The sequence below is a fragment of the Tachysurus fulvidraco genome, chromosome 1 (genome assembly GCF_022655615.1).
Source record: "Tachysurus fulvidraco isolate hzauxx_2018 chromosome 1, HZAU_PFXX_2.0, whole genome shotgun sequence".
In the NCBI taxonomy this organism is placed as follows: Eukaryota; Metazoa; Chordata; class Actinopteri; order Siluriformes; family Bagridae; genus Tachysurus; species Tachysurus fulvidraco.
In genome coordinates, this window is record NC_062518.1 from 44,973,963 (window position 1) to 44,986,986 (window position 13,024).

General features: G+C 37.5%; 1 protein-coding gene across 3 annotated transcripts; it reads right to left on the reverse strand.

Moving 5' to 3' along the window:
* Positions 1–1,566: 1,566 nt before the first annotated feature.
* Positions 1,567–12,138, reverse strand: si:ch211-188c16.1 (uncharacterized protein LOC562677 homolog). 3 transcript variants are annotated; one of them, XM_027155687.2, is made up of 21 exons: positions 11,950–12,137; positions 10,813–11,689; positions 10,061–10,258; positions 9,545–9,974; positions 8,970–9,085; positions 8,838–8,860; positions 8,704–8,744; positions 8,257–8,307; positions 7,630–7,765; positions 6,395–6,554; positions 6,022–6,145; positions 5,196–5,230; positions 5,005–5,071; positions 4,858–4,892; positions 4,707–4,770; positions 3,586–3,684; positions 2,292–2,305; positions 2,026–2,059; positions 1,833–1,913; positions 1,708–1,743; positions 1,567–1,616 (listed from the first exon to the last, which is right to left on the reverse strand). In XM_027155687.2, exons 1-19 carry the CDS (start codon positions 11,968–11,970, stop codon positions 1,841–1,843), a joined length of 2,598 nt encoding a protein of 865 aa, XP_027011488.2. In that variant the 5' UTR covers positions 11,971–12,137; the 3' UTR covers positions 1,567–1,616; positions 1,708–1,743; positions 1,833–1,840. The 3 variants fall into 3 exon arrangements, 2 of the variants coding, with proteins under 2 accessions (XP_027011488.2, XP_027011487.2); XM_027155686.2 differs by having other exon boundaries at positions 1,567–1,743; XR_003441916.2 differs by lacking the exon at positions 2,292–2,305 and having other exon boundaries at positions 1,567–1,743; positions 11,950–12,138.
* Between the last annotated feature and the right edge of the window lie 886 nt (positions 12,139–13,024).

The window sequence follows — 13,024 nt, forward strand, 5'->3', positions numbered from 1 at the left end:
AAAACTTGGGCACAATTAACACTAAATGACTGTCAGTAATTTACATTGTGTGTGTGTGTGTGTGTGTGTGTGTGTGTGTGTGTATGTATTGGGGGCTGGGTGTTTTGCCTGCCACTTTAAAGTAGTTTAGCGTCTCCTAGTTGAGGATAATAATCTTGGGCCACAGGTTTCCACAGTAAAATCTCCCTTCAGTATGAACAGCTGCTACACAGACAACACAGATGGATAAAACCACATATGATAAATACCCTAAAACCTGGCAAAGGCAGTAGAAGATGTGCGATTAGCTTGAATATTCGGTGAATATTTCAATCATGTCTAAATTCCTAAACTTGCTTCACATCATCCATCATAGTGAACCAGCCCTAAAGGCATAACATACAGCCACAGCATGTAGAGTTAGAGATCATGCTTACATGCATTTATGGAAATCAAGCTAAAAACCAACACGGTAGCTCTTTATCACCTGCTATGTCTTCTGATCATCAGCTTTCAGGTTGTCCAACAAGGATATCCTTAAAAATGTCATTTTATAACAGTTTCAATTCTCCTGCTTATACAGCATTAAATCTCACCTGGGTGGTGGGAATTTGTACCTAATTGTTCCTTGTGTTATCGTAAACATCCTAAATGATTTCCACTGAACTTCCTGTAAACATACAATCAGCGTTGTCTTTAACCTTCCACATCTGTATACGGTTATGATCTTTCCTTCACTCTTTTTGTCTTTTCTGGTTTGTTCATTAGGGATGTAAAGCCACATCTGGATTTCTATAAAGCTGCTTTGGGACAGTAAACGTTGTTAAAAGCTGAATAAACTTTATGACGTACGAATAAAGCTACAAGCACATATGTAGATGGTCAACTTTTTCATTTAGATGTTTTATCCTTTAACGTTTGCCTTTTTACAGAATCGAGTTGTCGATTCCACCACCTAGTGGTTGTTTATCAGCACTTCAAGAAGCTGTTCTTTAAAATTTGTCATCAGGGACCCTTTAAATTACACAATAAAAAGCCCAGGTACAAAATTATTTTATGAACGAACATGATTTAAATGTGTACAATAACATTTTGGCTTTGTATTGTTGAAGTTTTCAGCCAGTTTAAGTTTACAGTTCTATTATATATATATATATTCACAACCGAGATTAGGTTTAAACCCAGTTATTTTAAGAGATCGGCCGAACAGGATATTAATAATAATAGTGGAGTTATTTCTACCCTTTAAAGTAAACACTGAAAACCACTGAATTAAAGAACAAAAAAGAGATTCCAAGTGTTTATGTATACGAATGTTTATTGTTTGCATTCATTCAGAAATTAGTTTTAATACAAACATAAAAAAATGATGCAGAAACGGTGCAAAAACAAAAAAAAAAAAAAAAAAGAGTGTTCAACTGAAAACACAAATAAAGTTTTCACAGCCCAAACAAAGTGCAATGTTTTTTTTGTTTCTGTTTTTTTGCCACAATATAATACACACCCATTAAGTGCAAGCCCTCTTTTACTAAACTCTGCTTTCTTTTACAACTGAAGTTAAATCACACACACACACACACTTCTGGCTAGAAGAGTTCAGGGACTGTATTTCCTGAATAATGACAGGATTCTGGAGTCTGAAAGAAATAAAATAACACGAGCAGTGTGGAGATCCAGTGGTTTTGGGTTTAACAGGAGCACAAAAGGTCAGGGTTTGCATGCACTGACCTCATTTTTCAGCTGTCCAGTAAAGAAAAACATGAGCTATGTGGGGGGAAAAATAGCTAACTTTATTACAACGACATTGTACTGAATCAGCAGAAAGTAGAGAACTAGAAAGAACAGAAACTAACTTGACGGCTCATGCGTAGTCGGCGTAGAGTTCAGGAGGAGGCAGCAGCTCGACGTCTGTGAAACTGTACTGGTCCTCTTCGCTAAAGAACACAATGGACAGGCACAGAGAAATGATCAGTGTGTCTCAACAGATCTGGATGTACTGCCTTACATACACAGGTCTCAGGCTTACACACACACACACACACTTACACATACGGAGGCTCGTCCATGTCACACGGCAAACCTGTCAGTAAACACATGCAAAAATGTTAATATTAAGAGCACGAAATAAGGGCTAGGAGCTGCTTTAAACTTTGGGTTGTTGCTTATCGTATCTGAACAATCACCCCACAAAAATAAATAAATTAATAAAGTCACCAAGTGTTCACATGCACGTGGAAAGAAAAGACAAACTGGTGAAAACGTGAACTATTCTGGTCATGCAGAACCACAAGCGAATATGAAATCACACTTACCTGGAGCGTTAATGCTGTAAAACCACAACATATATTAGCATATTCAGAGAAACTAAACTTTGCTTTAAAAAAAACAAAAACAAAAAAAAAACAACAAAGTAGAAACTAGTATGAGTCATGTGACCCTGTCTGAATCGGTCTGTTAAATAAATCTTACACAACTTGGTTTATAAAACAGATAACGCACTACCGAGTCAATATGGTGGTCACAGAACTAGGGGCATAATATGTGAGGGTAATAAAATCCTGGGGCATTAACTGACCTGTTCACAGAGGGTGTAAGCATTGAAATACAATTGAATCCTTATGCTAGATTTGCCGACTGCTACCTACTGAAGGTTAAATCAGAATAAAATCAGACTGTTGTGGCCAAAAATGTTTGATGCATAGCAAGACACACATCCTGTCTTTCTGATCAAAGTTAAGCAGTCATTCTGGCTTTCCACCGTCATTAGCATTTCTTATTATGGAGAGTTGTGTGTGTGTCACTAAATGCAAACAAGCTATGACTTTCACAACCCAGGCATTTTTATTTTGGTTTAGCTTGTATGCAAATATTTTCTCACACACACACACACACACACACACACACACACACACACACACACACACACACACACACACACACACACACACACACACACACACACACACACACACACACACACACACACACACACAAACACACAAAAAAAAAAAACACCCCTACTACTAATAATAATTGTATAATATGTAGTTTCTGATCTTTTTAATTTCACTCCAAGTCCATTTATGTGCCTGAAATAGATTTTTTAATAACATTATCCACGTTTTCATTTGAGAAACCTATTAAAGGCACAAAGGAAACATTTGGAAATGTTTCAGTACGAGTTGTTCTGAAAGTAAACAAAGGAATAATAGAAATAATTCATATATAAACCTGGATACATCTATTTATTATTTTATTTTTATATGATATTTGATTTTTATTTTTATATGATATCTGTACTGTATGCATGTGTGTGTATGTGTACGCGTGTGTATGCGCGTATATTTAAAAAAAAAAAAAAAGATTTCAGGCTACTCTAGTTTTTTTTCCATGATTGATTGAATTTGAGTATAAAATTTGCACTGCAACGTGGAGTATTTTGGGCCTTCTAGTTAATGACCAGGTGAAATCACATGCACAGGATTCTCCTTTTAAAACACACATGTAATGACTTTCTAAGAGAGGTGTACTCATGTTCCACACACACACGAATGTTAGAGCTGAATTAATCATTAATAAAACTAAAGCCGAGTGAGTAAACTGCACCTTGTAGAAAGGGGGTCAGGGATTTCTGCCACAGTGTTCAGATCATCTCTGGTGTTCTGGAAGAAAACTGCAAGCTTCTGGAGAGCTTCATGATTCACTCTGGGGGGGAAAAAATAAATACACAGGTGTTTTTGTTGGTTTCAAAATCATGAAAAGGTGACATTTCTTTGTGTTTTAAAACAGCTGAAACAATAGATTTAATACTAAGGAACAGGAACAACAACAACAAAATAAACTAATTTTAATATTATAATAATCATCAAATTGCTGATACTTCAGGTTAACTGCTAAAAACATCCAAGGTTCAAATGACTTGTGTTTTCCCTCCTCTGTGATGATTTTTTTTTTCCTGCTGCTGGTGTATTTCATATAAATACAGAGAAAATATAGCTTTGCACAGCGAAAGCTTTAGCGAGTATCAGCTCATTTATTTCAGCCTGGAGCCGCGCTGCAGCACCGCACTGTAGCATGGGCTAGAAATCAAACGTTCCAAACAATTCTGTCAGAGTTCAAGAGTGAAAATCATGCTGAATTAATAATGCATGTGATCTCAGTAGCAGAGATATAATATTCAGTACAGATACACTACAGTGACTATCTGAACCCCTGATCATCACACTCATATGTGCTTCTTATACTGTACATCTCATTCCAGATTAACACACACACACACAATGTGCGAATGCAAACACACTTAAAAAAACAAAACCACTTGTGCACAAATACACTCTCATGCATACAAAAACGTACACAAACACACTCTCCCACACACTCTCAGTCGCACTAGCAGACACACAGGGTGTATGTTTAATGCCGATAATCCATTTACTGGCATGTTTTTTGGTGGTAGATGAAAACTAGAAAACCCAGAAAAAGAAACACAGACACAGAGACTGTGTGGAAACTCCGCATGAATGTAACTCAACCTCACAACCGAATTGGGAAGTTTGAGCTGTGACGCAGCACCACTACACCTCCTGCTGTACCTCCTGCTGCTCTACCCAAATATTTCCTTTCAGCATTTAAATCCTAGTGCTTTAAACTTTAACAAGACTTCCACCTGCCCACTAGATCTCTATAAAGTCCAGGATTCGGTTCGGTTACTCATTCAGAAAGCTTACTGTGAGGGGATGTCCTCCACACTGTCTGCATTCGGAGCATGCTGGTCACTGCCCAAGGCGTTAACTACAACAAGAACGGAGATAAAACACGATGAGTGCAAAGTTAAATTATACTCGTGTAGGGGGAAAAAAAAAAACAGACACAACTCACACATGTCAGGCAACGAGACCGCTCTGTTTGGACACCTGGATACCGGGGAAAAAAAAGAGATGATTAAACTGTCAGTATGAATCACAAAAATTAAATGAACATTAAAAACAGATGAATAAGAGGAGCAGGGCTTCATCTGGAACATACGAGTTATCCGCAAAATGAGACAGGGTTTCTTCATCATCAGGGGTCCACTCCTCACTGTCATCAGTGACTGCAGCACAAACCATAAAGATATACCAGGTATTTAGGTTACAGACCAGGTCTGAGCTACAAGATCAACGAGAATCCACTTAAGTGGTTTCATTATAATTCTCACACACACACACAAAACTTACAGCTGCTTGTGAGAACCGGGTTGTATTGCGATGACCTGCAATGGTAAAATGAAGTTAGCAGCATGTTCTTGTCTCATCATAGACTTTCAAAATCAATGCTAAGTTAAAAAAAAAAAAAAAAGTCACTGCTTCCACATTTTAATTAAAAAAAAACATACAAGATCTATCAAATAAAATACTGTATAATGTTTTGACCTCAATATACAGTTTATATAAATAGTCACAGTATTATTTTTTTTTCAATTTTGACCTCAATTCAATCATTTGCTTTCCAATTGTTTGTTTTTTTTAATTGTGTCAGCCTTGTGAAGTTTATAAAATACATTCAGCAAATTCGTTACGTTATAATTGTTACAATAATGTGTTTACAATAAAATCTTAAAACTTTACAAGATTGTCAACAGCAGCAGCTAGACGAGATCCTTTGCTAGCTAATGACATGGACGTGACATTAGCTACCAGATGGCTGCATTCTACTGTAACTGAAACCTAAACAAATGTGTGTTTCATTAGGGAGTTTGAAGCGGATTTAAAAAACCCAATAATAATTAAAAAAAAAAACAAAGCCAGTGATGTAATAGTGGTGAGGTGTGCATCAAACCAGGAAGTGTCTGCACACATGACCACATCAATAGACAAGCACAGATGTGATTGGCGAGTCAGAAAGGAAACCAGATAAATCCAACAGTGCCGTAAAACAAGCTCATCTGCCCTGAAAACTTTCCTATTATGTTTTATACTGTGTCTACAGTGGTGTGTGTATGAAGTACATATCGGTAATGTGTGTGTGTGTGTGGGGGGGGGGGGGGGGGAGATCGTCATTCACCTGCTGCTGAGACTGAGAGTGTCTGCCTCGCCGTGTCCTCTCCCGATAGCCTGTGAGGCTCGCTTCCCCAACTCCAACATCTCCTTCATATTCAACTCCACATTCATCACTGAAATATAACCATCTACACACACACACACACTCATTTCAGACCATGTTAACAGGAGTTACACAGCAATAGGTTGTTTTGATTACATATTAAAATAAACTGCGAATATTAATTCTCGGATCTTATTTTGAAAAATATAAAATTGCTCATATAACAAAGATCATTAAAAGTAGCCTTAAAAGTTTTGCACCACATAGAGAACACAGAGAACATTGTATTAAAGAGCCTCGGTGGAGGTGCAGCTTTACCACATGGCCTCCTTACACTTGTTCTGCGAGTCCCTGGCCAGCCATTTGCCCTTGGGGCAGTTGGTGGTGCGGATGATGCTGACCGTGTCTCCGCTCTTCACCTGCAGGTCGTGTTTGCGCAGTTTGCTGGCCAGCAACACGCGAGCATGATACATGGGCTCCTCCTGTCCGGTGATCTACTGGGGCAGAGAGAACCGAGAGCAACAAAATAACATGCTATGTGTGCAAACTCAAGAGTATAATCTTTCAGTTTCATCATGTTTTTTATGCTATTCCTAAGTTTTATTGTTTAGTTCAGTCCAGACATTCAGTCATGGCTATCCTGACATGGCTATCATGACTTTACCTGTTGAGGTGAGATGTCTGTTGCTAAGCAACTGTAACTTTTTAAACACCATGTCATTTCACACTGTACACATCAAGCACTGCAACGTGGGATTCGAACCTCAAAAGCCATTACAAATCTGGGGATTCACGGGATTTCATAATCCTGGAGTAAACGTTCATGCTAACCCCTGCTACTAAATTACACATGTAAAACTTCCTACCTAATCTACCCTGGTTAAAACTGGTGTTTAGAACAATGAGCTTAAATCAACTATACAGTAAGGTTTTACATTCTTGTACAGATTCTGCTCAGACATTCTACTAGACTTTCAACCTGCTGTGTGTTCTTTTCTTTTAAAACAAAGCACTTCAGAGAGAGTTTACACTTATTAGTAAAATCAACACGAATGAACATAAATTTATCCGAAACAATAAAATTAACCCATCAATCTCGTCATCCACTGAAGGTAACAGCGGCTTAATCTACAGAACAGCCGACAAAAATAAAAGACAGGACAAAGACTGAATTGTTCATGCTGAACATCACGGCAGCATCGGAGCATTGACAAGACTCGAGTAATTGAAAGGACACAGAAATCCGTGCTGAGCCGCGCTGCTGCTTTGACGGGTAATAATTTTACATTTTCTAGTGTACTTTGTTATCCTTGGAAAAAATGTGCCAAATATAATAAGCACAGCACAGTTAGATAGAGGAGGAAAAAAAAGAAAAAACACTCAGATGTCTGTGTACAACTGTGAGCTCCGTTTGCTTGAACGAAGCTACAAAAAGAACTGACGGAAGTGGGTGGGTTTAGATTTGAAAAATGAAACAGACCACCAAAAATCCATCAAATCCACTTTAAGACTTTGTGAACAATCTCACAAAAGCAACGGTTTTTGGATGTCTGTGATGTCATCACTCACTTTAAACTTCTTTTTCATCTCGTTTTCCTTTTTCTGCTCTTTCTTCTCTCGCTCCAGACGCTGCTTCTCTCTCTTCCGAGCCTCTTTCTCGTCATGGTGGTCAGGGCTCCAGCGCTCCTTCCTGACTGATGCACCACTATAAAGACAGTACAACTTGCTTCAGACATGGCACAACAGTGACCGTATCTAAAAAGGGACAACGTTTTAAATAAATGTTTATTATTCACAAGAAAAAAAATAACCAAACTAACTAAGACTTGGTGTACTTTAGAAGAAAAACATCTGTTCTGAAGGCTTTCCCATGTCAAAAAGCAAAACAGTTGCCAACACTGGAGACTACTTCCATAAATGTTATAGAAACATAATCAGTTATTATTTCAAGTATAGCAGTTTTGTTTTTGCTTTGCATCTTGTGAGCCATGATACTAGAGAAACAATCACCAAAAAGCTCATTGATATTTGCAGGGGCACTTCTATGGGAGCTGCTGTTATGTTGTTCTATATTCTCAAAATATGGGCAGCATATCAACAGGTAGCTGCTGTAAATGCATCAATGGGAAGATGCTGCATTGGCAGGATGAGGTGGTGAAAAGCTTTTTGTACACCAGGAAAAATCTTTTGTAGTACCTGTCCCAGACAGCAGGGGTCACACCACTGGGTTCAGAAGTCACACTAACCCTGTAAGTAATTAAGACAGCATTTAAAATATTATATTATACATATACATATATATATATATATATATATATATATATATATATATATATACGTATATATATATATATATATATATATATATACGTATATATATATATATATATATATATATATATATATATATATATATATATATATATATAAGTATATATATATATATATATATATACATATACGTATATATATATATATATATATATATATATACGTATATATATATATACGTATATATATATATATATGTATATATACGTATATATATGTATATATATATATATATATATATATTTCTCAGATTGCATGATTAATATAATGAGGCAGATATGACATCAAGTCTAAGCGACAAACGCTACATACCCCTGTTGGACATGGCACACACTCTTGCCCGCTTCCTCCTTCTGTAATAAGAAATAAAGCAAAAATAAAAATACTACACATCTGATCAATTATAGACAAAAAAAATAATTGTATATAAATGGAACCTGACTCACAGCCATTGACTCTGCATAGGGATCTGAAAACAAGACAAATAAAGAGAGGTCAAGCAGCTGTCCAAGTTAACGTCATTAGCAACAGATGTGTTGGCCCCTTCAGGATTATTTATTAGTGGCATCAACACTTACTCTTTGGAGCACCTTTCCGTTTGCGAGAGTTTTGTCCAAAATTGAATTTGCTGATCAACTCCACCTCTTCGTAGACATTATCACCGACTTCGTAATGATCGTCCCTCTGCGTGATGCTGAAACAAAAACAGACCTTACCCTCACAAACCAGTATATAAAGTGCTAGATTTACCAGCATAATACAAAAAACATTTAAGCTCAAAATACATCACATGCCTATGGGTTGAAGACGCTGTAGCTAATTTTTGGCCCTGATACTGCAGAGTTGTGACTTTTGTGCCTGTCAGCAACAGTGAAGGACATCTCTACAGTCTACAGTGGCCTCTACAATAGTCAAGCCCATTGAAAAAGGCATGGCCATTATGTATCAGTTCTAGTCAAGGGAGTGTGGCCTCTATACCGGTCAGTACCAGTGATGGAGGTGTGGCCTATATATATTTATGAATATAATTATATAGACATCCCAAATCCAACCTAATGCACATGCAACAATTCAAAAAATAACAAATGTGCACATTAAGAGTCTTTGCTAACAACCTAGCAGACTAAGTGAACATAAGGACATGGAAACATACCTTGGTTCAGACGGAACTTCATTGCTGACATGGGAATTGGTCAGTATGTTATGAGGAACAGTCATCGATGTCTCAGCAGTTACAGCTTCCTGTTGAGGAGAGTCACATGCTGAGACTGACTGGGAATCAGCCACATATCCTAAACTGGATCTCTGTAGATAAGCATCTCCCAGGTCCTGAGGACCTGTACCATGATTCTGGTTCACAATGTTGTGACGACTGCTATAATTCTCCTCTTCTGGTCCAGATAGCGGGGCAGTGATGTCTGTAGGCTCCATCTCCAGAGCAGCAAGATTTATTTCGTTGGTGTTAAAAGCTTCTAATACAGAACTGGCAAACTCCAGGAAGTGAGGAGCATCAAACTGAGGAGGTGGAGGCGTTGGTGTTGGTGGATTCTCAGCATCCACAGCTTCAGAACAAGGAGCCAGTGCTGGAACAACAAAAACCTTTAGAATGTTTTCTACAGTTTTAACTCTCTTAAGTTACATTTTTAAGGTCTTCAGATGAACAACTTACTCATGGGGGCATTTTCAGTTATGTTTTCCAGCTCATGGGTCCTATAAGTGCTCAAATCAACATGTGGTGGTCTTGGTGGTTTCTTGGGCAGGGACCCCATTGAAGTTATGTCTGGCAAAGCTTTAATAAGAGGAGGGACATGGACACCAGGCCATACAGGCTTCATATCACCATTTAGGTGCAAAACAGGTCCTGGTCCTAAATAAAAATCATAATACAATAAATGTTTGGAAAAAATAGGGAAAAGCAAAACATTTTTTTTTTAATCTAACAGATTTAGAGCTAATCATATAATATTATAATACCTATTAAGTCTTAAAATATTTTCACAAATTGTAAAATATTTTGTCATTAAAAGATACAAGCTTGAATATTTAAATATTTGGTTTGATAACTTGCAAGCTGACTTTCTAAGCAATATTGGCAATTCTAAGCAATAAATCTAGAAACCTACAGATTCCAAACATGTCATGCAACAGTTGCTAACCAAACAACATTGCCAAACACATAAAATGTCTGATAATCAAGTAACCATGTTGAGTCCACAATAACAATACAGCATTTGTAAATGTATTTGAATATGGAAATAAGTCATCAATATATGCTAAATATACATATTAATGATCCGTTTGAACAAACATACCGAGGCACAGCTCTAATCCATTACCAAGCTTTTCATTATGTATTAACTGAACTGAACCAAACAGCCCTCACCCCCTCCAGATACTCCAGTTTCCATTTATCCAACTTACTCTGGTGTATACCGTTGGGTTGTGGTAGACATCGGGCAGTGAATGTTGGGGAGTTAGTAGGTTGATGTCCTGACCTGAGAGATAAAGATTCTGCATCACACTGAAGGTTTTCATACTCTACAGGAGGAGGAGGAAGAGGAGGGCTCTCCGACAGTCCTTTACTGGAGTAGAAGCTCTTGGGTCGGGTATAGACCAGGAGATTCTTGGGTGAGAACTTTTTCTTGGCTCTCTCCAGAGTGCTAAGGACATGAGGAACACTTCCTACACTGGATGAATCTTCAGATGTAGGCGAAGGCGTAGATGGATACTCTGGGCTCGGACAGGAAGAACCCGAGTTTGACCCCCCATTTTGATGGCTGAATCCATTCTCCACAGTGTACCGATCAGACTTACCGTGTACAGGATGTTCGGCATTTTCCAAAATGTCCTTAATTGACTTAGTAAACTTGGCAGGCTTGAATGGTGTCGGCATGGCCTTCTTTTTGCACTTGATCGGTGACGTGACCAGCTTGGTAGGAGCACTGGCCTCTTGCTTTGGATTGTAAGAAGAGGAAGAAAATGTGGGCAGCACAAGAGGCAAGTGGCGATCTTTGAGTGAGCGTCTCGAAACTCCACATCCAACACCGTTTGCATCTGGTGGAAAAAAAGAAGACTGCACAACACTGGGTCGTTTGCCAGAGAGCATCTTTTGGTCATCTCTTAAGTTGAAGGGTAGGGTGGCTGGACTATTTTCCTCTAATGCGGAAATAGGTAAAGAACTGGAACGAATTGTTATAGGTGGCAAACGTTTTGGTTTATCCAGAACTACAGGCCGGTCTTTCATATGGCTCCCCTCCTGAAACTTGGCCCTGAGGGATTTGAAATCAATGGCAGCCTCCTGTAAGGCATTAAAAACAGAGGAAATGTCACTTTAAAGTGTTAGTAAAGCTTTAATACCTTTAATGTAATAAATAAATAAATAAATAAATGTAAAAGTGTTTAAGTTACAGATATCTAGACTAAAGCACCGGTTAATAGAACAATAAACAATCGCTAGTTTTGTATTTAAAAACAATAACCTTTAGGGAACAGTGCAAACAATCAAATGGTGACCGTGTAAACCAGTTAAACAGCCTGTGTGGGGAAAGATCTTCTTACCATTTTGCTTTTTCTCTTCATGTACTAATAGTAGTGATAAAAAAAAATGATAATAATCACGATTTGGAGAGAAAAACACCGCCTCTGCGTCTTCACTAACAAACCACTCACTCAAAAGTCGCGTGCAAACGTCCACTCGTCGCCAATTAATGCGCGCGCTCCATGGAAGTCCCGTGAACGCGCATTTGATGGGCGCACAGGTCCCGTGAACGCGCATTTGATGGGTGCACAGGGCTAATTATTGGGTTTAAACGGGTTGGACCTGTTTTTCCTCACAGTTTTGTCCTCTAGCACAGTATGACAGTCAGTTAGAGTTCACTGAATCGGATCGATTGGAATAGGTCACCAGACTGAGTCGATTCTTTCGACTCTTCCTTAAATAAATCAACAAAATAAGACTTCTCACAGTTTACATGAATTCAAAATTCAGCTTTGAACGAGTGATGAATAAAAATAGTTTTTTGTAAAATAATAATAATAATAATAATAATAATAATAATAATAATAATAATAATAATAATAATATATGCTCTCACCAAAATGATTCGGTTCAGGAAGTCGACTGGTCCACAAACCCTCTTTATACATTATTTTTGTCCTCTTACGTTTTACATAACCTATATTGCATTGTTGCTGTATTATTACCCTGGCAACTTATTTGTGTTAATGTATTTTATTTTTATTTATTTATTTATTTATATATATTTTGTGTGTGTTTTTCACGTGTATTGGTGTAATTCTCTGATCTTTTGTACTGTTTAATTATTATTATTATTTAAAAAAAATGTAACAATAAATAAATAAATAAATAAATAAATAAATAAATAAATAAATAAATACAACACATCCCTGAAGCTTATAAGCACAAAGCTTGTGTATATAGTGTGTCACTATAAATAAAAGCCCTCTTCCATTGACATGTGTGGAACAAGAGTACACTGTTGGTTTGCACTCAAACCAAAGCAATAAACAATTCCCATTTTACACAATTCTAGCAAATGCAAAATTCATTTCATATCTCTTGTGAGTGATTGTGCTGTACAATGTCCAGAAAAGAGTTGTTTATTTATTTGGA